At 43.6% G+C, this 25,875-nt stretch overlaps 1 protein-coding gene across 7 annotated transcripts in view; it reads right to left on the bottom strand.

Moving 5' to 3' along the window:
* Positions 1–25,378, bottom strand: part of cdh19 (cadherin 19, type 2) — a 28,707-nt gene extending 3,329 nt beyond the window's left edge. For 4 of the 7 annotated variants that reach the window (XM_056299130.1, XM_056299135.1, XM_056299136.1 and 1 more), the window contains exons 1-11: positions 25,240–25,288; positions 13,195–13,554; positions 12,771–13,065; positions 10,880–10,999; positions 10,481–10,648; positions 8,234–8,421; positions 7,232–7,485; positions 5,257–5,393; positions 4,181–4,302; positions 3,665–3,782; positions 963–1,214 (exon numbers count right to left, since the gene is read on the bottom strand). In XM_056299130.1, coding sequence (XP_056155105.1) covers positions 963–1,214; positions 3,665–3,782; positions 4,181–4,302; positions 5,257–5,393; positions 7,232–7,485; positions 8,234–8,421; positions 10,481–10,648; positions 10,880–10,999; positions 12,771–13,065; positions 13,195–13,428 — 1,888 coding nt within the window. In that variant the 5' untranslated portion in view covers positions 13,429–13,554; positions 25,240–25,288. Of the gene's footprint in view, positions 1–962; positions 1,215–3,664; positions 3,783–4,180; positions 4,303–5,256; positions 5,394–7,231; positions 7,486–8,233; positions 8,422–10,480; positions 10,649–10,879; positions 11,000–12,770; positions 13,066–13,194; positions 13,555–18,108; positions 18,241–20,531; positions 20,759–25,239 lie in introns of all 7 variants that reach the window. The other 3 variants (XM_056299131.1, XM_056299134.1, XM_056299132.1) reach the window with 3 other exon arrangements.
* Between the last annotated feature and the right edge of the window lie 497 nt (positions 25,379–25,875).

Genomic DNA, 25,875 nt, shown 5'->3' with positions numbered 1-25,875 from the left:
CTTGTGTATTCCATGCAGGTCTTCCAAGACTCATTTGTTGATGTTTACGTTTTCCTTAAAAATGATAAATGTATGAGCATGCATCCACTTTTTAACATGCATGTTTAGATTATAAATTATCGTTCACCGCAATGGACCTGTGGTTTTAAATAGGCCTATGTTGATATGTCGTGTTGATTATTGTGTATTCATATAGGCTGGGTGTGTGTTTAGCTTCCTCTTTTCGAGACAGTGAAGATAGCATAAGTATCCACACATCTCCATCTTTGCGTCCCTTTGTAGCATCTTTCTTTAGATGGCTTGTTTTTTGGCATTGTTAAGCCTCTGTGTGCACATACCCATTTTTCAATGCTGTGCAGGCCATCCCTTTATTCTATTTTTATTTTTTTTATTTTTCCTTTTTCTCCAAATTGTATTTTGCCAATTACCCCACTCTTCCGAGCCGTCCCGGCCGCTGCGCCACCCCATCTGATCCAGGAAGGGCTGCAGACTACCGCATGCCTCCTCCAATACATGTGGAGTTGCCAGCCACGTCTTTTCACCTGACAGTGAGTTTTGCAAGAGGGACATAGTGCATGGGAGGATCATGGTATTCTCCACAGCCACCCCCCCCCAACTGGCCAGAGGAGGCGCTAGTGCAGCGACCAGGACACATGCCCATATCTGGCTTCCCACCCGCAGACACGGCCAATTGTGTCTGTAGGGATGCCCGACCAAGCTGAAGACAACACGGGAATTCGAACCAGCGATCCCCATGTTGGTAGGCAACGAAATAGAGCACCACGGCACCCGGATGTCCTTTGCGTCCTTTTTTGGCACCTATTTTTAGATGGTTAATTTTTTGGCATTGTTAAGCCCCTGTGTGCACATACCCATTTTTGAATGATGCGCTGGCAATCCCTTTATTCTTGATCTAAAACCAACAGCCGACATAATGCATGGGAAAATTCTTCCTTTCTTACCAGCGAATACTACCAGGCAGAGCAGCAGGCCCAGCAGGGTTTGGATGCTCACCCCCATGGAGAGAGCGAGGGCCTGCACCCCCCCGGTGGGGCAGTGCCCGGTGGGTTGACAGCTACACACACTGATGGTCAAGGTGCTGGTGCTGGAAAGTGCCGGCGAGCCGCTGTCTGTTACCACCACGGGAAGGAGGAAGTGAATGCGGTCTTTGCGGGTGAAAGTGCTCCTTCGTGCAACGATGCCAGCTGTGTTATCTGTTGTGGAGGAAACTGTGTCAGGACTGAGAGGTGCACTGGAGGAACAAGGGCTTGTTTTTGTTGTTGTTTTTAAAAAGCCGTGTCCCTGCAATTTGGAATTTCGTGTTAAAAGCTCAGTCAGAAATTCTTTGACATGCTAAATGGCAATTTAAACAAATTTGACGGTCATTAAAAAAATCGTAATTGTTCATCATGGTAGATGGTAGTATTTTTCATCGTTCCTTATGCATGATTCATATTGTCTTGCCGATTGCCGATTTTATTTGTCTGTTTATTTTTTGTGTGGATTTTTTATCCCAATTGTACCCGGCCAATCACCCCACGCTTCCAAGCCGTCCCGGTCACTGTGCCACCCCCTCTGCCAATCTGGGGAGGGCTGCAGACTACCAGGGGTACGTAGCGCGTGGGAGGATCACGCTATTCCCCCCAGTTCCCCCTCCCCCCTGAACAAGTGCCCCGACCAACCAGGGGAGGCACTAGGCAAATAGGACACATACCCACATCTTCCCACCTGCAGACACGGTCAATTGTGTCTGTAGGGACGCCCGACCAAGCCGGAGGTAAAACATGGGGATTCGAACTGGCGATCCCCGTGTTGGTAGGCAATGGAATAGACCGCCATGCCACCTGGACGCCCTCAGTGCCCATTTTTAATAAATAAATTGAAGACCATACCATATTACTACGCTCTCTATTTGTTCACCTTAGATATTTTTAAATGCAAAAAGGACAAGTGAGGGATTTTATTCTAAAATGCAACAGAGAATATAACATCATAATAAATTTTATATTATAATGTAATGTTATAATATGATATGACTGACATTATGTTATGGCTTATGGTATAATACGAATGTAAGATAATATTCAAAGACACGCTCACCCCTACTGACACAGACACAATTTGGACAGGGGGAGAAAAAAAATGCTAGCAAAAATTGACCACCACATATTCCAAAAAATATCGATCATTCCAGTCATGTCTAAAATAACAATCTTGCAAAATAAAATCACACCAATCATTTCAAATGTGAGTTTTGCTTTCAAACTGGAGGGCTTTTTTTTTTTTTCGTAGCAGGCTTTGTCCTTTCTCAAATTGTGGATACTGGATTAACGTAATGAGATGATTACAAATAAAATGATTAAACAATCTAATCTTACTTGTGGCCATGGTGACCGTTATCTGTAACGCCCCCTCGCCCTCGTTGCCTTATTATTAGCTTTACAGATGAATTCCCCACATAAGTTTAGAACAGCAACACACCGTTGGTCGGACCACCAGCAGGTGATGGCCTCATCTGATCTCATCTTTGCAATTTGGGATTAGCCAGGATCTTTGGTCTGAGTACAGATTGATTTTTTTCCTCTTTGATTTGTGATTTCTAAGCATGCGCATTATAACTTCAAAAAGAAATCACACTGTGCTTCAGTATAGTATACGCTGTTATATCTCTAAAACACCAATATATATGTGTCAGCTCATTTCGTTTTGCCATTTCACCACTAGCTGATGGGTTACTGCTTAAGGATAATTCTGTGTGTTTGTTTTTTACAATCTGGGTCTAATTCCCCCCCCCCCCAATCATGCATGCCAGTTATCGGTTATGGGGTTGTATAAGGCGCCTCCTTTGGATCAGCTTCACAACAGCGTGTTATGGGGCAATTCGGTTTTTCTGCAACTTTGGAAAATTTCGCTTAAAATATGCTTGACGGTTGGATGGGAAACCATGTCTCTATGTATATAGCTATATCATGGATACACTATTTGAGGCACTAGGGCTTTCTTTTATTGTTTTGGCTTTTTCCCCGTTTTTCTCCCCAATTGTGTCTGGCCAATTACCCCACTCTTCCGAGCTGTCTCGGTCGCTGCTCCACCCCCTCTGCCAATACAGGGAGGGCTGCAGACTACCACATGCCTCATGCCTCCTCCTATACATGTGGAGTCACCAGCTGCTTCTTTTCACCTGACAGTGAGGAGTTTCGCCAAGGGGACGTAACATGTGGGAGGATCACACTATTCCCTCCAGTCCCCCCCCGAACAGGTGCCCAGACCGACCAGAGGTGGTGCTAGTGCAGCGACCAGGACACATACCCACATCCAGCTTCCCACCCGTAGACATGTCCAATTGTGTCTGCAGGGACACCCGACAAAGCTGGAGGTAACACGGGGATTCAAACCGCCGATTCCCGTGTTGGTAGGCAATGGAATAGACCACTGTGCTACCCAGACGCCCGGCAATAGTGTTTTCATTGTTGTTGTTGTTGTTGTTGTTGCTGTTGCTGGGGAACACATTTGGCATTTCGCTAGACAGCCTTGCAGCAGCAGTGCAGGGTGTATGGGATATGTTGGGGTATAGGATAGTATATGGGGAGATGGGGGAGGGGTGACATTGCAAAGTTTTAAAAATTGACACATGGGGCAGATTTTCCTTTCAATCTAACTGAACCTTGATTATCTCTGATGGTGAAGTTTGGATTGATGTGCTTCTCTGAGACCATGGAGAAGTAAAAGTGGTGTCCCTCCACCGGCTCATCTGGGTCCACGGCGCTGAGCAGCTGAACGAGCTGAGAGAGACAAGCACATCGCTTAGCAAATGTTAACAAATGTCGATAACACAGCCAACATAAGGACAACAACTTTGTCCATATTTAGTGGCAGGGACGGGACAATGTACTTATTCAAGGTTGAGCCATAAAAGCCTCGCCTTTACTCTCTCAGATATATGACACTGCAGCTCACACATATAAAACCCTGTTATGAATACACAGTTCAGATGTGCTACAGCCGAACATTTTCACGAGTCAGATTACACTCACAAAGATGTTTTCAGGTGAGAGCATACAATATAATACGGTATGGTACAACACGCCAATTTTTTTTTACCATACCCAGTCATGGAAACTGCAATGCTGCCGCACCAGGCGACTAGACCAGAACCATCAAGGCATCATAATATACATACCTCTCCCGCCTGGGTCCCCTCACAGATATATGGCTGGTAATCTCTCGCAAGCCTTGGCACATTGTCGTTTATGTCCAGCACTTTGATGAACACTGCCACAGTGGCGGATAAATGGTTCTGCTCTGCAGTTGTGAAGACAGACATTTCCTGGAGTCCACTGGGTACATGTATCACAGATGCTTTGTAAAAGCTCTGCCAAAATAGTACTTTGGACTGATAAATGTTTAGCTTCTTAATATACAACTGTGGCAAAACAAAAAAGGGTGATGGTGTTTCAATGCGTCCTTCAAAGACGGAAAAAAAGAGAGGAGAGTGAAAAGGCTAAAAGCGAGCTATGAAGGAAATCTTGTTGAAGTTGAAGGTTTTGCTTATTTCTAGACATGGATGTCAATTTGTCTCCAAAACACCAATGATATAGGACTCTCTCTCTCTCTCTCTCTCTCTCTCTCTCTCTCTCTCTCTCTCTCTCTCTCTCTCTCTCTCTCTCTCTCTCTCTCTCTCTCTCTCTCTCTCTCTCTATATATATATATATACAGTTAGGTCTCATCTCCCAGCTAAGTAAAAGTAGATGTACTTAATGCCCCCCCCCCATTTTTCTCCCCAATTGTACCTGGCCAATCACCCCGCTCTCTGAGTCATCCCGGTCACTGCATCACCCCCTCTGCCGATCCGGGGAGGGCTGCAGACTACCACATGCCTCCTCTGATACATGTGGAGTTGCCAGCCCCTTCTTTTCACCTGACAGTGAAGAGTTTCGCCAGGGGGACATGGTGCGTGGGAGGATCACCCTATTCCCCCCAGTACCCCCTCCCCCCTTAACAGGCACCCCGACTGACTTGAGGAGGCCCTAGTGCAGCGACCAGGACACGTACCCACATCTAGTTTCCCATCCGTAGACACGGCCAATTGTGTCTGTAGGGACGCCCGACCACGCCGGAGGTAACATGGGGATTCGAACTGGCGAGATCCCCGTGTTGGTAGGCAATGGATTAGACTGCCACAATACCCGGACGCTCGTACTTAATGTTGACCATATGACCATAATGCTGTCTTACATGATAGGAAATCTGCCTTACTTGTTTCCTCGGCTGCAACAGTGACATTGTGCCAGCTCAGAGTCTCTCTGTCCAAAGGTTTAGCAACGGTGATGGTCCCGTTGTTTGGGTCTATTCTGAAAGCTTTTCTGAGGTCGCTGCCTTTGTCAATAGAATATCTGGAGGGAAAAATCACCAGGACACACGTTTAAGCAAGTTATTTTCAGAAAAGAACGAAGCGCTGTAGCCATGGCCACATGCATTAGGCAAACCGTTCAATTATTTTTATCAGCTGACAGACATCCAACAGGGGCTTACACACACACAGTGACATGGTGACAAAAACAACCAATTAAACAATTCACCTTGCAAATTTAGAGAATTAAACAGGTAATTTTGTTGTTTTCTTTTAATGACATAATGCTGTTCTTAATATGACTATAGTAACCATGGATCAAAAAATGATTAGCTATTACAATTTACAAACCCTTGATGCAAAGTTCCTCTCAAGGAAAATTGGAGAAAAAGAAAAAGAAACACTAACTTTTCAAAAGTGAAGGAGCCCATTTATTTTGTCTGACTGAAATCTTTTTATATGCTAACAAGCATCTTTCATAGTTTACCAGCAGGGAAACAAACATCCTAGCAAAATGGAAAGACTGATGATATCTTAGCAAACCCTTCGCTTTTTCTTTGTTTTGTCTTTTTGTTTGGATTTTCCCCCCTTTTTCTTCCAATTGTCTCCGGCCAATTACCCCAGTCTTCCAAGCTGTCCTGGTCACTGCTCCACCCCCTCTGCTGATCCGGGGAAGGCTGCAGACTACCACGTCTCCTCCAATACATGTGGAGTCGCCAGCCGCTTCTTTTCACCTGACAGTGAGGAGTTTCACCAGGGGGACGTAGCACATGGGAGGATCACGCTATTCCCCCCAGTTCCCCCTCCCCCCGAACAGGTCCCCCGACCGACCAGAGGAGGCGCTAGTGCAGCGACCAGGACACACCCACATCCGGCTTCCCAACTGCAGACACGGCCAATTGTGTCTGTAGGGACACCCGACCAAGCCGGAGGTAACACGGGGATTCGAACTGGCGAGCCCCGTGTTGATAGGCAACGGAATAGGCTGTCACGCCACCCGGATGCTCCCAACCCTTCACACTTTCATTCAGAAAAATATTTGTTAGCTCAGTAGCCAGCAGAGACATGTAGAAAGGAATATATTGTATGTTTTTCACATCATTGGCCTTATTTACCTATTAATGTAAGTAATTATGCTACCTCGGTAAATTAGGATAAATAAGAGGGAATGTGGACTAAGTGATGCATTATGTGTTTTGAACCACCTTGTTGATAATGAAAATGACATGCACGCCGATTTGACCAAACTAAATCTACTTATTCAGTAGAGCTGTCAAAACGCCTAAAATGCCAGAGTGAATTTATTTTCTCAGTGTGACGGTGTCACCAAAGGGCCAGTAAAAAGGCTAGAGAGTGGATGATATGCAGCACCTGCCACTCTTCAGCTCTGCTGGGGTGGACTACAGGCACCAGCAGCACTGCTGTCTCCTCTGCAACGTGCCCCACTTGCAAATGACTTCAAATCTGAATTCCATATGCCACCTCGTATGGTGCTTTATTACATTCCTACGTCCTGGATGCGTTGCTTTGTGATAATACCACGGCAATAGATAGAAAAGCCTGTGAGGTATAAAAAATTGTCATGATTTATTCAGCAGGGCTCATTTCCTACTAAAGTAATATGAGATAAATATGACCATGTACTGGGTATCCACAGAGATCAAGGGTAAAAATGGATGCACTGAGCCAGTAACACTATTTGAAATGGAATGATTTTTCACCCTGTGGAGGAATCTGTCTAGGGCACACTGTCAAAGGATGTCCAACCCCTATTCTCCACTCTCGAGCCTGGATATGCACCTAGTCATTATCATACTGGCAGTGTGGTGGCATGTGTCATTCACCCTGGTTTGCTATTTGGAGAGGTCATATAAACAGTACCTGATGGGATTGTTGACTGTGTCAATGTCTCTGGCACTGACAGTGCCAACCACCGTTCCCATCATTGCGTTTTCTGGAACTTTCCACTCATAGACTGGAGCGAGAAAGACGGGGGGCTCATCCACATCCTCCACAATGATCTTGAGTGTGGTCCTATCCTTGAATTCATCGTAACTCAGGAAGTGCGTGTCCATGTGATCGTTGACTGCCTCGGCTGCCATCACAAAGCGTCTCTTAGTTTCGTAGTCCAGAGGCTGCGATGGGGTAAAGTAGAGAAAGATGGAAGAAATAAAATGAGTAATCTCTCTTTGAATGCTGAGCTCATATTACTCAAAATTACTTGATATAACTGTGGCTCTGATAAACAGAAATCGCTTTTCTGATCATTATCAAACAGTTTAATGTGCTGCTTAAAATAAACTGGCGCAAACTCTTGCAAGAAAGTAACAGCTTCGCAACTGTGCAATGCCATTGTGTGTTTAAGATAGATGATTATTCATTTGAGTCCTGGACACAAGTCAGATTGACTGATGCAAATGGTTTAGTCAATGTCAGTGAACCGCCAGCTGTGACCATGTGTGTGACCATTGTATTTTTGATTAACACGTAACAGAAAGAAAACAGCATGCAAAACCATTAGAACATTTCCCAAATGATTCACATTCAGACAATACCGTTTATATTTCTTTTATCATTATCAGAAGACCATCTCAATTGAAACCCCCCATGCTGTGTTTGGATAAAAAGAAAGGTGATGTTTGACATTCAATGTCATGCCCAGGAGAAGAAATAAAGTTATTTTGACAGGCAAAAAGTCACCATGTTTGGCTTGCAGCATTATAAATATGTTATAGGATTTTCTTTACTTTTTTTAGTGCAGCAGACTGCTCCCGAGTCCAAAAAACAAAACAAAACAAAAAACAGAATTGAGAGGATCAAAACAATCATACAGCTGCCAAAAACATCAGGTGTACACTGAAAAATGCATTTGAATGTATGTACCTTGGCCAGCAGAACCACCCCCTCTTGAGTGACGGGGTCTGTCTGAATTCTGAAGGTGGTGCTCTCCTCCAGGTCCTCCAGACTGTAGTTCATCCTGGCATTGACACCGACATCTCCATCATCTGCCATGATCCTGCCCACGGTGATGCCCACTGGTGCATTTTCAGGGACGGCAAACGTGTACAGGTCTGAGGGAAACATTAGTGCTTTAGTGTGGTACTGATAGCTTGCCAGGCAATGGCGTGGGCCTGCACCTCATACAGCATCTTCCAGCAGCAACAGCCGCCCATGAATAGTAAATGACAGCAGTGAGGGTGTTACGGCTTTATCCAACACATGTTCATTCTGAAAATTTATCTTTATAGTAGCAGTACATATGCAAGAGAGTGGAAAAACCCACCAGTTCCCTGACTACCACAATAGACGGTATGACAGCCAGTCGTGCTTAACGGGTATTATATATTAACGTCAGCCATGACTGTTGGTATATATATATATATGTTTGATTTGCTGGTGGAAAATACCTGGCATATGTAAACCTTCCATGCTATGGGATATATAATATGTAGTACTGTATGTAATATCAAATGGAGTTATTAGCATGCAAAAGTCGAGATAGCTGATTGTTGACTGAATGCTGTGTTTTAATGCTCACTGTTGAGTTATTCATGTGTCGGTGGTGTTTTTCCCTTAAAGAATACAGAATAGAATATGCTTTATTTGTCAATTTCTACATACATATAAATGAAATTTGCTCTCTGAATTTAACCATTCCTAGCTGTGTAGCTAGGAGCAATGGGCAGCCGCCGTGCAGCTCCTGGGGACCAACTCCAGTTCTTCTTTCCATTGCCTTGCTCAGGGGCAGAGACAGGAGTATTAACCCTAACATGCATGTCTTTTTGATGGTGGGAGGAAACCGGCGCACCCGGAGAAAACCCACCACAGACATGGGGAGAACATGCAAACGCCACACAGAAAGGACCTGGGACGGCCTGGGGTTTGAACCCACAACCTTCTTGCTGTGAGGCAACAGCGCTAACCACTGGGCCACTGGGCCACCGTGCCGCCCAGTGAAGCATGTAGCCTCAGCACCTTTCAGTAAGAACAACACACCAATATTCAGAATTTCTCCTGCCCTGCCTTCCTTCTTGAGCTCTCATTTTCTGCTCACCTCCACCGTATTCATTACTGAACTGTGGTCAGCGCCTGCAAACAAGTTAACCAGTTTGAACTAATAGACGAATAAACAAACAGATGAATGAAAAAGTTCCACTGTAGCCTTGGCTAAAGTAATATACAGTAAGTTGGAAATGGCTAACGAAGAAAGTTTTGCTGTAGGGTGCAGGATGATGAGGACGGAGAACACTGCAGTGGAGGGTCATTTCGAGTGAGAAGATAATTTCTGGCAACTGCACCTACGTAATCCTGGCATAGCTCTAATAAGAAGAGAAAATGCGATTGTGTCTTCGAGCTACTCTATTTGGACGACTGCCCCCGTTGGGAGGATTCTTCTCAAGCAACCAGCTGCTCCCCAAAATAGTCTGCAGCTGATGATCATTTTGAGGTGCAATTGCACGACACAACACAAGGCGCATGGCTCAAAGCGGCGTGTGGCCCCGCAATATTTGCATGGTCTGACGAGTGGGTATCATATCCACCGAATATAGGAAGCAGGGGATGTGAGCGGAGAACTGACAGTTGAAAGCATCATCCTTGTTTTCTCTTTTCTGCAGAATTGATTTCTTTCTGGGGAATTCATTTAGAGAGGTTTATCGCTGAGAGGGCCGGGTTTGTTTCCAAAGGTCATGACAAATGTCCTTTCACGTGTGAATGATTAAATTCATCCAGTGGACTTAAGCATCCCACATACACATGCACAAATGGATGAACAGAAATAGCACATCCTCATCTCCCTCCCAGTCTCTCTTTCTCCCTCTCTACAATTTTTCTTTGTCTCTTCTCTGCATATCTTTCTCTCTCTCTCTCTCTCTCTCTCTCTCTGCCCTCCTCTGTCTACCCCGCCTCTCACGCCGACATGTTTTAATTTTGACCGCGGGCAGAACAATGAGATGTTTACAGCAGAATGCAGCGCTGGAGGTGCAAACCACCCACCCAAACCAGGGAAGTGTTTCAGATAAATACCTCTCAGGTGTACTATTAACCGTGTCCTTATTGCATTTCTCCATTGATTCTTGTGTGTGTGTGAATGGCCCGGCGGTGTGTCAGTGAGCGATGGGAGTGACTCACGGTGCTGAAACGTGGGCCCATTGTCGTTCACATCAGTCAGGCTTACGGTGACTGTGGTGGAAGAGGAGTACCCGCCGCTGAGGCCCAGCATATCCTTCACCTGGACCACCACCTGGTATTGCTCTCTGGCCTCGCGGTCCATGTTTGGCCATGATGTTACAATGATACCTGAGGGTGGAAATGAAAGGGAGGCAGAAAGACAGGGAGAGTGAGAAAGCGAGTGAGAGAGAAACAAGTGGAGTTCATTAAGACCACATCAAGGGTAACGTCATGGAGTATGCACAGCAGAGCTCCGGCACAGTACGGATGAGCCATGTAAATTCACAACGAAATATAAAAACTATTTATTGTCACTACAGGGGTATTTTAATTGAAGCCCATGTGGCGCTATGGCGGTACCTGTCTTTGGCTCCACAGAGAAGTAGGGCTCCCCCTGCAGGATGGAGTAGATGAGCTTAGCATTGTTTCCAAACAAAGGATCGTCAGCATCTGTGGCTGTCACCTGGGCCACGGTGGTCCCTGCAGGAAGGAGGGTGGTTATATTGGGGGGGGGGGGATCACACAGGCAGAGTTAGTCCAGACAGTGGTTCTAGCCAACGGGGAAATAAAGTGATTATGCCATAGTCCCTCAGGGTCTGTCTGTCGGCTCAGGGGGGAGAAGTGAAGATGGAAGTGGGGGTTGGTAAAGTGTTTGTTTGTTTTTTCCTCTGTGTGTGTGTGTGTGTGTGTGTGTGTGTGTGTGTGTGTGTGTGTGTGTGTGTGTGGACAGGGGGAGTTGTAGCAGTGGCCTTTCACTGAGGGTGTGCAGGTGTGCGTGACAACCTCCCATGCCCCACAGTGACATCTCTCTCACTCGGCCCACCTGCCCCATTATTTTCTCTCACTCTCCTTCATTCTCATTCGGCTTCATCCTTCCCTTTCTCCCTCTCTCCCTCTGATTCTCCCTGCCCGTTTCACCACTGACCATCCATATCCTCCTCACCTCTCTCTCTCTCGCTCTCTCTCCTCCTCTGATTCTCTCTGACCGTTTCACCACTGACCATCCATATCCTCCCAACCTCTCTCTCTCGCTCTCTCCCTCGCTCTCTCTCTCCCCTTCTGTCTTCATGCCTATTTCACTCCTCCAGTGAACATTGCCTCGCTCTATCTCACAAGCAGAGAGTCACCTCAACATTTCTTCTTCTCAAGTCTCTGCTTCTGTTTCTCCCACACGCTCCTCCCTTCCCCTCACCCGTTCTCTCTTCAAGTCAAATGCATTATGATTTATTATGAAAGAGATATTATACTGCAAAAGTAGATTACATATAAATTGAAATGGTAATGTTTTGCTTTGAAAGGGCAGTAGTTATAATAACATTATTGAGGAAAAATATATTCAGAGCTATGATATCCAAACCTTTTAACTTCCTGAGAGGGAGACAGATAACAGGCATTTAAACAGCCTTTGTTCTTTTTCTTTCACTCCAGATTTAAGATAACTTGGTAATTTCTTTGAAATGAATGTTAGTCAAGTAGAGGTAACGCTTCAAAACTAAAAATAATTTAAAAAAAATTCCTCTGCAGACATTGCATTTTTGTGAACTTTCAATCACAAACTCACATTTGCTTTTGGGCTAAAATTTTCACCATTCTTTGGCAGACATGCGAGTCATGAAAGTACGACTGAATGTTTGTAACTCAGAGTTAATCTGTATTAAGCTAATCTTTTCAATAAACACGCTTCCCTTCACCAGAGCTTATTTGGAGGAGAACGGTCAATACTGAAAACTCGGTAGGACAGAAATTCAGTCTGGATAAGAGTTAAGAATACACGAGATCGCTTCCCCCCCCCCCAATTTTACCTGGCCAATTACCCCACTCTTCCGAGCCATCCCGGTTGCTGCTCCACCCCCTCTGCCGATTCAGGGAGGGCTGCAGACTACCACATGCCTCCTCCGATACATGTGGAGTCACCAGCCGCTTCTTTTCACCTGACAGTGAGGAGTTTCACCAGGGGGACGTAGCGTGTGTTGGAGGATCATGCTATTACCCCCAGTTCCCCCTCCCCCTGAACAGGTGCCCCGACCAATTAGAGGAGGTGCTAGTGCAGCTTCCCAACCACAGATATGGCCGTTTGTGTCTGTAAGGATGCCCAGGCAAGCCGGAGGTAACACGGGGATTCGAACTGGGATCCCCGTGTTGGTAGACAACGGAATAGACCGCTACGCTACCCAAACACCACGAGATTGCTTTTTAATTCCGGTATACAACAGATCCCTAGCAGGTACAGGTGTGCGTTGCTGGGACCTACCGATGGGACACATCTCGGATATGCTGGAAACATAAGGTTCATTCTCGAACTGAGGAACGTTGTCGTTGATGTCCTGCACCTTGATGATAAACTCTGACTGGGGCTCCACTGGTTCATTGGACCTCCGGTTGATGGCCTGAGCCTGAAGCACATAGAAGGCCTTCTCCTCTCGGTCCAGCTTTTGCAGGGTCCGGATTTCACCCGAATACTCATCTATCTCAAACACATCTCCGGCACCCTCTCCTGATAAGATGTACTTGATGGAAAATTCCCCCCGGTCATAGTCAGACTTGAGCTGTCAGAGGAGAAAAAGATGAAAACCTTGTATTTAACTGCCTGGTTTTGAAAAGCATGTTGAACGTCAATTGTTAAAAGTTGTGGCTACTATTAAGGATGTGGAGGGCAGTCAGATCTGAATGGGTACCTGGCCAATGACACGGGGAGTAGGGTCCTCCTCAGGGACAAAAAGCTGTTTCCAGATCCAGCCTCTCTTCAGGCGACGGTGCAGATGAGTGGACCCTTGGGCCAGTTGTTGGGCTTCCAGACCCTGAGAACTTAGCACCCAGCCAGGAATTAAAGAGAGGACTGTCACTGTGGCCAAAACACTTGGGGCACTCATTTTTACTGTCCATCTTTGTTTTTCCTCTCCACTTCCCATGGTTAACACAAGAAAAATTAAGGTTACTCTGGATCACTGCATCCATTCTTCTCTTCAGCAGCAGAGTAAATCATATCACGACCATATGCCATCTTCTCATCATTGGGTTTTAATAAATGTTCGTATCTGGGGGAAAAAACACAAAGGTAATTAAAAAAAACAAGAAGATCAGCAGGCAAAGTGGATTTCTAACAGCATGCACTGCTAATGCTTGATTACTGGGGAAACTGCAATTCGTCCAATTATAAACCTGTATCTTTTCATTTTGGAGGAGGTGGCTAAAGGATTTTCTTCAATATTTTAAGAATACAGAGGATGCCAGCCTCACCATCACATTTTATGGTGGCTAATTTGCTCCATAGCAGCATCACCAGCTGAATGGTATTGCCAAACATGCATTCACTGAAGGTCAGGAATCGTTTGGCAGATCATAGAAGACACTTACTTAAATGTGAGATGGCTTATTTTGAGGCGAAAGATGCTGCAGATGTAAGCCTGCGTTATAACGAGGGGGGTTGCAATGAAAAGCAGTTCTGTGTTTACTTTTGTTAGAAATGAAAGAAATGAAGGCACTGAGATTGGAGCACGAATTGTCCTGGTTTCGAAGTCCACCATAACAACAGTATTTCATCCTTTCAACAGTGAAAGGATGTAATTAAAATAACCAATTTCAGGTAACAGAACTAGACCAAAAGGGTACTTTACAAGACAAAGACTCTGTTGACATCCTTTGGGAGAAACAAGCCCCCTCTTTTGGATACTGCAGTCCTGCATGGGCAGATGAAAACAACCCCCTGTTTTGCATTCAAGGGCCTGCATTGTGTTTGATGGGTGAGTAGGCCTGACCATCATTCCTTTAGCATGACACTGCACTTTGCAGCTGACTAATGAAGACAACTAATTAGATCAACGTCTACCCAGACATGGAAAATGGAGATGTGTGCTTCTGAAAAACTATGATTAGAGTCCATGCGCCAACTATATTATACACTATGACCAGCAGGGTTGCCACTTGTCCCTAATAATACGGGATCGTCCTGTATTGGAAAATAAAATGCTGCGTCCCGTATTGAGTCAATAAGGGACGTGATTTGTCCCATATCACAGAAAGTTGAATCAGTTCATCTGGACACAAATAGGGAGGAACGCTGGTTTGAATGGGGAGTCAGAGAGGCCATCTATGTGAAGAGGGAACGGCCATCCCTGAACCGAGGGGGGGGGGGGGGGGGGCGGAGTACATCTGTCGCCATCTTACAATGCTGTGATTGCAACTGTTCCCAAATCATCTGTGAATAGTACACATGGCTATTGTAACTCTAGTTAATGGTCACAGTAATTTGCATATGAAATTGATTGTTGTTTTTGGTCGTTATGCGACTGTATTGTTTATAAGGGTGGGGATACCTGCAGTCAGTTGAGACTGAAGAGGTCACTTAGATGAGTGATGAAACGTTTCTCTCTCAATAAAGATTGTGTCCAGATGAACTCATGCAGCTTTCTGTGATTCCCTTACCTGGGTTATACAAGCAGAGTGGAGAAGTTTAATTTCAGTGGTGAGTTACAGACCAATAAGCTCTGCATACTGTGTGACATTGAACGTCAGCGTCATGCTGCCATTGGTGCCATTAGGCCTAATTCAGTGGTTGCCATGTACAGTTAAAAATAGCACCCTCAATCACTGTTAGTTTTTTTTCTTGTTATTTTAATGATGTCTGCAAGTCCCTTATGTTTGTGATGTTTCAGTATTGTTTGTGTCAAACCAATCAGTATTACAAATCCAAAGTATAATGCAAATATTTTTATTAGGCTTGTAATTCTAAGTGCACTTCAAACCTTTTGTATTGGCGTGTTGGACCCCCCCCCCCCAAATCATTGCATCACCAAAGGGGAGAAGCTGTAGGACTTGTGGCAGGGGGGCTTTTTGGGGGGGGCATCCCTTATTTCTCCACATAGAAGGTGGCAGCCCTAATGACCAGGGTCAAGGCTGTAATGATAAGGGAAGTCAGCCGCCACTCTAGCTAATTGATAGTATTAGCAGAGTTGTAATAGTTTTAGTGAATGTCCAAATTAGACAGAGACTGAAACTTCATGAATTCAGTTTGTTACTGATCTTTCATTTGATGTCAGTCTATGACAAAACTCTGCAGTGTCTGCTGCCAAAGTCAATACAGACAATCAAGCTTCTATAACACTAATGTAATATTTCACATTTTCAGTGAAATATCAGCAAGAAAGAACGAAAGAGAGAAAGAATGAAATAATGCAAGTGCGAAAGAGACAAAATGTGACACCATGGCAACCATAGGTAGCCGGTCAACTGTTTACGTGCATGGATGTCATTGGCATAGAAACCAATTTAACATGAGGGGTTTACGATGCTTTAGATACCAAGAATGATAGCAATGGATTACAATGAGCACTTGTTCCTTTGAACGTCTATGATCGTTCCTCTTATACTTGGCAAACGTGTCTATGTTCACTCCCGAAGACATGGGGATGTGTTTGGTGTGTTGATTGATAGATAGGTAAATATTTCATTGTGCTACAAGTGGATATTTGTTTTCACCTTTTATACAGAGCCTCACATACAGTAAATGCATGCATAGAGAACAGGGAGACAGCAATACACTAACATGAGTTGAGAGGTTAAAGCAGCATTAGACTTTCTTTTTTTTTGTTGCTTTAAATTGTCATTATGAAGTAAATGTTGATTGCACAGTGTAATGGCTGTAGAATAATGACTCCATCAGCATTTAGTTTGGTTTTTTATAAGCCTTGCTTTCACTGTGCAATTCTGTCTGCCACTGGGAGCGATCTCGCGGGAAAACAAAGGCTCGATTTACGGCACAAAGGACGTGTGTTAACTATAGTGCAACCAAAATAGGAAGAGGATAGAGCTTTCTTGGTTGGGCATCTCTACAGACACAATTGGCCATGTCTGTGGGTGGGAAGCCGGATGTGGGTATGTGCCCTGGTCGCTGCATTAGTGCCTCCTCTGGTTGGTCAGGGCGCCTGTTCGCGGGGGAGGGAATTGGGGAGAATAGCGTGGGTGGGAAGCCGGATGTGAAGAGTGGGATAATTGGCCAAGTACAATTGGGGGGAGGGTAGCGTAGCGGTCTATTCTGTTGCCTACTAAGACGGGGATTGCCAGTTCGAATCCCCGTGTTGCCTCCGGCGTGGTCAGGCGTCCCTACAGAAACAATTGACCGTGTCTGTGGGTGGGAAGCCGGATGTGGGTATGTGCCCTGGTCGCTGCATTAGCACCTCCTCTGGTTGGTCAGGGCGCCTGTTCGCGGGGGAGGGGGAATTGGGGAGAATAGCGTGATCCTCCCACGCGCTACGCGTACCCCCTGGTGAAACTTCTCACTGTTAGGTGAAAAGAACCAGCTGGCGACTCCACATGTATCGGAGGAGACATGGTAGTCTGCAACCCTCCCCGGATCGGCAGAGGGGATGGGACAGTGACCGGGATGTCTTGAAAGAGCGTGGTAATTGGGGAGAAAAAGGGGGAAACATCCAACAACAACAAAAAAGGGGGTAGCGCTTTTATTTTCCCCAGTAGCTATCGGTAGCTATCCCCAGTAGTGGAAATGGCGAACAGTGGAACAACCAAAGTGACAGTGGAAACTCTACCCAGCAAGAGAAAAAGAACCCCGTTGACCGAGGAGTCAAAAGTCAAAGAAGGTGAAGAGGGAGAACAATAGAAACAGAGGTAAAACAAGAGTAAACCTCGGACGGGCTTTCACTTGAGGGAGCGAGCTGTGGTGTTGTAATGAATTCTGTTTCCCCGTTTAGATCTGTTCCCCCTAGCCAGACGAAAGTGTTCGCATGGAAACAGGTTAGCTATCAGCAGAGGTGGTAAAAGTACTCAGAAGCTATACTCTACTAAAAATATAGATACCTAATTAAAAAATGACTCCACTAAAAGTAGAAAGTCCCCCAATCAAACACCACTTGAGTAAAAGTAAAAAAGTATCCAAATTAAAATGTACTTAAGTACTAAAAATAAATATTCAAATTAACTGGAAATAGCCACAATTAAGCAGACCAATTGTTGTGGCAGTGATATGCAATACTTTAATTGAATATGAATGACAACAAACATATAGATCTGCAGTCCAGGCCGCACTCCCCTGATTTGATTAAAATCCTACAGTAGACAATCCTGCAGATCACAGCACTGTGAATAAGTGATAAGATTAGAACACTGCAAGTAAAAATTTGTTAGATTTGCAATCATAGGGGACAATGAAGCACCTTAACGCAGTATAGGGGTTGAACTTGCAGTAGCCATGTTCCATAACATTAGCTGCATGAAAGATGCAAAGTAAGACAACTATTGAAGAATTGTTCAATGAGGGTGAACCACCCCTTTAACTTTAAATATCTTCAAAAGATATTATTAGGCTACACAGAATCTGACTGGCCAGCTAATTTGTTTATTTAGACATTATTTATATTTAAAGCTGTAAAAGCTTCTGTTCAGCTTTAGCAGAAGCTGATTTTCAACATTGCTGGAGTCCATCCTGGCTCTCCTGGGGCTAAATAGAAGTCCGGCGATACTAAACAGCCTCTCACACACCGCTGAGGCAGGAAGGGGGTGTTTAATTGATGTACACCTTGCAGATGGAGGGGAAGGTCTTCAGCAGACTAGTGTGGTCAGCAGAGCATGCCAAATACCCTCAAGTTCTTTGGAACTTTCTTGTGCGTTCAACTTGATGGATGAGAAAAAGTCGTCATCATCAGAAGAGGTGGTATGCAAGTTAATGGGGGGATGCGAGGGCTCCATGTCCAGACTGATGTAGTCCAGTCCTGAAAAACAATGCATGTCCCATACACATGCAGAAATTGAACACAGGGGCATTCAAAACTTTAGTCAATGATGGCTAAAGTACATATTTGATGCACAACAATCTGTTTGAACAATCCCAGTCATTTTCGCTCCATGCACAGTACGGAGACAGCCTTGTTGAAAATCACTAATGATCTGTTGATGGCAGCTGACTCTGGGCTCTTAACCATACTTGTCCTTCTCTACCTGAGTGTAGCCTTTGATACTATCTCACATAACATCCTGCTAGAGAGATTATCTTCCATTGGAATAACTGGCACCCCCTTTGACTGGTTTAGATCATACCTCTCTGGCCGCACTCAGTTTGTCCAACTTAAAAATTTGAGATCACAGTCCTTTCCTATTACTACCGGTGTCCCCCAGGGCTCTGTATTGGGACCCCTCCTAATTATTATTTACTTATTACCTCTTGGCCACATTTTCAGGAAATTTGGCATTCAATTTCACTGCTATGCAGATGACATCTAGCTTTATCTATCCACCAAGCCTACCTCCACTCTTCCACCCACTTCCCTTTCTGACTGCTTACTTGAAATTAAATCCTGGTTTTCATACCATTTCCTCAAACTTAATAGTGATAAAACTGAAGTCCTCCTAGTAGGTACTAAATCTACTTTGGCTAAACCTGATAGTTTTTCTCTAACTATTGACAATTCTATAGTCCGTCCATCGCCTCAGGTTAAGAGTCTGAGTGTCATCTTGGACAGCACATTATCATTTGAAGCTCACATCAACAACGTTACTCAGTCTGCATACTTCCACCTACGCAATATTAATCATCTTCACCTGTCACTTACACCTAACAGCACCACCATACTAATTCATACCCTGGTTACATCCTGTATTGACTACTGCAATTCTATCCTCTTTGGTCTTCCCCTCAAGTGTCTTCATAAACTTCAATTGGTCCAGAATTCAGCTGCCTGTATCATTACCAGAACTCCTTCCATAGATCATATCACTCCTGTTCTTCAGCAACTCCATTGGCTCCCTGTTAAATACCATATTGACTTCAAGATCCTGCTTCTCACCTTTAAGGCCCTTAATAACCTAGCTCCTTCATATCTTTCTGAACTCCTTCAAATCCACACGCCCCCCCCCCCCACACTCTCAGATCCTCTACTGCTCTCCAACTCATTACACCATTGACCCGCTTGACTACCATGGGGACGAGAGCCTTCAGTTATTCTGCCCCCTGCCTATGGAAGTCCCTACCATAAGACATTCGCAACATTGGCTCTCTTTCAACCTTCACATCCCATCTCAAAACACACCTTTCCAAACTGGAATATTCTGTCTGATCCACACTTCATTGAGTTTTGTGCTTATGATGATTTTATACTTATCTGTTGTATTAACTTTTTATTGTCTACCCTGCTTTGTTTTTGATTTTATGCTGTCTGATACAGTGCTGCTTGTTTTTTTTGTTTTTTGTTTTTAACTGTGTTCTGTAAGGTCCTTGAGTGCTCTGAAAGGCACCCACAAATAAAATGCATTATTATTATTATCATTTTTATATTTTTCGTAGTTCTAATCTTAACTGTAGTTACCATTTGGCAAATAGCCATGAAATCATTCTCCACAGATAATTGAAACATAAACCTTCCACCTGAGGGATGCATGCAATGCAAGCTGTATTTTCATCGAATGCATGCAGCCTATTGTGGCATATTATTCCTTTCTTATTTGCATTATTGTGTGTGTTAATCTACTGCATAGGTCGTGTTAATTTTTTAATCATTCTCTTACCCTCCCTAACCTTCAATAAGACGAATGGAGTGGGGTGCGAGCCCAGCCAATTCTGGCCATTACAAGGACATTGGTATTGAATTGGTCAAGCAATAAACTGATCATATGTTACAAAATAAATCATTTTATCAGGTGAATCAGCCATACTAAATTGTCCCTAGGTGTGAATGTGTGTGTGTGTGTGTGTGTGTGTGTGTGTGTGTGTGTGTGTGTGTGTGTGTGTGTGTGTGTGTGTGTGTGTCGGCCCTGTGATGGCCTGGCGGCCTGTCAAGGGTGTCTCCCGCCTGCCGCCCAATGACTGCTGGAATAGGCTCCAGCAACCCCGTGAACCTGAGAGGAGGATAAGTGGTTTGGATAATGGATGGAATGGATGGATATGTGAACCGCCCTTTAATGTGAGGTTTAATGCATGAACTGCTATCACTGCCCAGTAGACATCATTATACAGGTCTTTGAAAATAAATACTAAATATCTGTTCAAAAGGAACAAGCTTTGCCTTACCCTTTTTGAGGATGGATTCATCTTTGGTTTACAATGTTTTGAATTTTGGCAGCAAGATGGTGGCTGCAATCCGTTCTGGATCTTCAAAGATTTCGCTGAAGTGGTTCTTCAGACCCAGTTGAATGGCATCAACAAGTGGCTTGGAAATCCTTAAGGATGGTTTGAGCCTATCCCAGCAGTCTCCAGCATCCCGCGACCCCGATTGGCATAAGTGGCTAGAATAATGGCTGGATGGATGGAGATGTCCATTATCAGGAATAAGTCATCTTCCATGGTAGCAATGGCGTGCTGACTGGGCAAGCGGAATTAGTATGCTGGCAAAGAGCTTGCGTGCTCTTTTGTCAAAAGAAAACAACGTTTTTCATTGGTTTGGAACGCCAATGTAACAAATACTTGGCGGGGGGCACGGGGAAATGTATCGGAGTAAAAAGTAAACCATTTTAAAATTGTAGTGGCGTAAGAGCGAAAGTAGACACATAAAACATACTCAAGTAAAGTACAGATCCCCGGAAAAAAATACTTAAGTAAAGTAACAAAGTATTTTTACTTCTTTACTTACCACCACTGGCTATCAGTTATGATTAGGTTAAAAAAAAGTGTTAGATTAAAGTTAGGGTTGGGTTAGGTTACGGTTAGGTGGAGGTTAATCAATCATCCCGGTTGTATCAAACTGGCTAGGTGGAAACAGATCTCAATGGAGAAACAGAGTTCGATACAACACTCGGGACTTGAGAGGCTTCCAAACTGACATTTAGTTGGCATTCTTTCTACTGGATCAGTAAGTAACACAACCTGCCTACTTATTAATACTACTGGATGTTTTACTTTGCCTTTATCGTAACGCTGAGATCAGGGTTTCTAGTTCAAATTGGGATTCTTACGGTTGTTTCTTGCTTTGGACAGTAGCCAGACTGCCAATAAACAGAAAGTGATCTGGTTGTCTTTGCGACAGTGGCGCACACAATAAAAACACTTGGAAATCCGGGGGGGGGGGGGGGGTTGAAAAGTTGCCTGTAGCTGCTTTAAGTGAGTAAGTGAGTTTATAACTTCAATGGCAGAAGGAACAAAACTTTTAAAACAGGTCTGTCTCTTTATTTGTAGATGTTGTGCAGTGCACCAATGCCACACTTTAGTCTTACATATCCTTCTTTTTTCCAATCATTTTGCCTAAAAGCGGCCATAATTTTTTTGTTTATAGGCCCTGAACCATACTTTAATGCTCTCCAGTAATCATGATTTGGGATCTTGAGTTATTTTGACTCTTACTGTCACAAGGTAAGGCAAGAAGGCATACAAGCCACTATCTCTAAACGATTGTAATCGTTAAATGGAAGTATCAGTTAAGCACATTTGTTTTTCAAATGGGCTGTACCAGTGTTAATAAAAGACTGAGGAAGTATAAAATGAGGTATAGAGGGAGGAAAAGATTTTTTAGTGTTTAAAGTAGTTGCAGTTTTGGTACACTGGCTGTGTTGAATCTCATATAAGTAAATTAGCAGTCAAGGCTAATTTGTAATGAGTTGCTATAATCAATTACAAATGCCGGATTTCATCTTTGTAATTCAATTTGTTTGCAGAATGTAAATGAGTGTGTATGTTTTTGCTTATGTGGGTCTGTATTCATATCTCTGAGCAATGTCGAGTGACATTCCAATTAGTGGCCAGTGAATCGTAGGCTGTTATAAGCTCTCATATGGCAGCAAGCAGACACCCAAACCAAGCACCTTAAGTTAAAACTAGACAAGCGCCTCTGGCATTTTTATTCTGAGCAAGTGCTCATCTGCTACCGTTTAACATCTCACATCAGTCTGACTTAAGATATGCCAGGCATACATGTTTCAGCGTTGTGTCTGCAATAATGTCCGGTTAAACAGATATTTATTTGACGGGGTTAAACAGACAAGCCTTTTTAGGAATGAGAGATGAAACATTTGGGGGTAATAATGGCTGCACTATATACTGGCCACCAGTTCGAAGAATAGTAAAAGTGTCAGGTGGGATTAAACGCACATATTCATGTATCACACCCAGTATGTTGTGCTGCATAGTGATTTATAAATGGCTGGAAAATTGATAAATATAACAAGTGACCTTATGGATGACTGATTATAAATATAGGGTTGGTCTTGCTTTCCAGAGTCTTAATTTCTTGGTCCATCCTTCACAGGTGCAACATTTCGATAGTCAAGAGAAACCTATGAAAAACACTGTTGAGCTCTGCAGACAGTTTGCTCTTTGAAATTCTCTTTTTTTTCCATGGCTGTGTTCAGTACAGTGCATGCAGAGAGAGCCCTGTGGTTGACAACCATTCATTACCTCTAATAGGCCTTCCTCCCATTTCCAGAAGCCCTCCCATAGCCCACATTATAAACTCCTCCACCATATGACAGAGTGAGAATGAGCTGCGGTCTCACAATGTTAAGCACTAGATGCAGTGAGACCGTCACATTATTTCCCTATATGTTGATGTGTACTATCTGATATAAAGTAGTGCCAATATTGGAATCATGACTCGATGCTGTGAAAATGTGTGTCCAATGTGCCAACACAATGTGAGAGAGGCTGAAATGCTGCAAATGTAGACAATGCATTTTCTGCTTTGCTCGATAACGTGGATTGTTCATCAATAAAGACATGGATATAATGATTTTCTATTTCCATAAATCAATCCTGTTGTCTTTCATGCACCGCCCTACTGAGTTGGCAGCAGACGCGAGTGATCTTTAAAAAGGGATACAATGGAGTGATTAAGTTAAAAGGAAATACATGGGGATAACCGCAATTTGCACAGCGGAAATTGCGATTTTCAACTTACATTCAATGTCGGGCTTTTAATTTCCCTGCAGTTTGCGATGTGGAAAAGAGCATCTCTGTTGCACATCCCGGCTTTAAGCTCGCCCCTCCAAGGCAAAGTGTCGCTGTGTAATTGGTCATTGGGGAGCCTGCGTTGGGGCTTCTTGTTGACTGTTCCGCCCCGTGAAACAATAGCACTGACGCCTACTGTTCAACTCTTAAATCAGGGCCTCAAACGAGCCCTGAGACCGAGCTCAAACAACAAGGGAATGTCACGCCATCATGTACTTGTTAGAAATAATTTGTTTGTTTGTTTGTATGCGCGCTGGTGGAAATCATCACTCTTTGGGGGTGCGTCATGAATTTCAGATGACAGCTATCAGCGATAGCACCCTACAATTGGGCTCCATTTTATAGAGGGGGGTTTGGGTTAAATGGATGTATATACTGTTCATGTTAATAATACTCGAGACTGACAAAGGAGTGGAGCAGATGAAACTAAAAGCAAATATCTGTTGAGATAAAGAGACTTATTTTGAGGTGATGAATGGCTGTTGTCACATGCAAGTCTGAATTTTGTAATTTATTTTGCCCATATCTCCCGTTTTGCCCCCGGGGGAGATCACAGAAAGAAATAATTTTAAGAGTATACACTGAAAATATTGATTTACTAGAATCAGATTGCCTACAGTCAACTAAATTTAGTTTTAGGAAACTGCATTTCTGAAAATGATCCACTTATCTCAAAAGTTTAGTCTGCATTTTGACTGATCATTTTTCTTTTGCTGGAGAGGAAATCACACAACGTATATTCTAGTTTGCAAAGATTTTCAGTCTTACAATTCAAACAATAATTTTGAAAGCGTTTTGAGATTTTGCCATTTTGCCCTTTTTTTTTCTCGGTACATTTGTGTTAAGGACCCGTTTGAAAACGAGATGGTTCATCTCGAGGGGTTTACCCTTCTCATAAATGTTATTCTACTGGAGTTTGTCCTTCTGTAGATGTGTGATGAGCAAAGACAGAATTTCACACATCTTTAGTTACCTTTACCCCTTAAATAACTGGGCCAAGATGATTGACAGAGAAGAAATTGCCCAACCAAGGAAAGGTCACAGAAACAACCGCATATTGTATACCACTGAATAATTCACCACATCTTTTTTTTTTTTTTTTGGGTAAAACTCCCAAGGACTCTCAAATAGGAGAGAACAGGTTGAGAAGGCCTGTTTTGATTTTACATATGTAGATCTACAGGCAGCGTTCAATCAATATGAAAGTGAATGAAAGGAAGGAATTCAATGAGATAAACTCAAACACAGTAGTAGGGCCTCCAGTTTTTCTTTGCCCCCAGCCCGTTTGCAATGAACAAACACAGTGTGCAAGAACAACCTAAGCCAGTGCATTAAACAACAGGATGAACTCTTTCAGCAATTTATTTCCTAATATAGATTATTTTTAGTAACGATTTATCACGTTACAGTTTGTTACTTTAGTTAAAATCTTAATTTCAAGACTCGATTTCTATGGCAGGCTTACATTTTTAATTAATTAAAATTAAATTGAAATGAATTAAATGAAAAAAATTAGATTAATTAAAATTGAAAATATTACAGTAATATATAAATATAATAAAACTAGAAAAAAATTTGTCAAAGCACCAACTTCACAAGAAAACTTCACAAATAACCACCAGGAATAATTTAGAAATAATAATAGTAACAGAATTTGTCATCATTTTCAATTTCATTTTCTCAGCTTGTCTACAATACATATTTTCCTTTCATATTCCAAACACTCCTTACTCGTGTTACTTCGACATTCGGTCCCGGGTCATTTTAAAATCAGTTTACATAGACCATGAGTGTTAATAAGATAATCTGTTGTAGGGTGTTAAACACCCATCACTACACCCACCTGAATCTGTGGTTCTGTTGTCTGCCAAGCCACTCGTCGCCAACTGCTGCCAAGAGGTATGAGAAAACACAATCTGCTTAACTAAATGCCTTGGTACTGGAAAGCAATCTAGCAGCCACAATAGCGGGAGCAAATGTGCATGGTTCTTACAATGCGTAATCCCCTCCACTCACGACCTCCCCTTTTCTTCTTCTCCTCTCCCCATTCCTCTCCATCTCAAACTTCCCGGGGAAGAACAAACACTAGCACTATTGTCTGGGCTCACATCTGAACACAGCTGAACACTCGGGGCTTTCATTGCCATGCAAATAGTCAGACCCCAGACTTACAAATGCATTTCTATGTTTTTGCCCTCGCTAGCTGTCGCCGTACTTCTCTGCGAACAATCCGCTACTTATTGGAGTCTTGCTGCAATAGAAAGATGGTAATTCATCTACTGTGTGACTACTATCTCCTCTAGTGATAAGAAGGCAACAGTCTGTTTTTTGACATTCAACCCAGGGAAGAGTGCTGTCGATGCATGCCTTGTCTTGATATGGGTACATTTAAAAATGGCCCTCGTGTAACCTTCAGTTGTGGCGTCACTTGTATTTGGGCTCGGACCTTCTGGAGAGACTGAAACACCCCCGTGGAATT

The sequence above is a fragment of the Lampris incognitus genome, chromosome 19 (assembly GCF_029633865.1).
Source record: "Lampris incognitus isolate fLamInc1 chromosome 19, fLamInc1.hap2, whole genome shotgun sequence".
NCBI classification, from domain to species: domain Eukaryota; kingdom Metazoa; phylum Chordata; class Actinopteri; order Lampriformes; family Lampridae; genus Lampris; species Lampris incognitus.
Note: the sequence above shows the minus strand (reverse complement) of the source record. Positions and strands in the feature narration are given on the sequence as shown.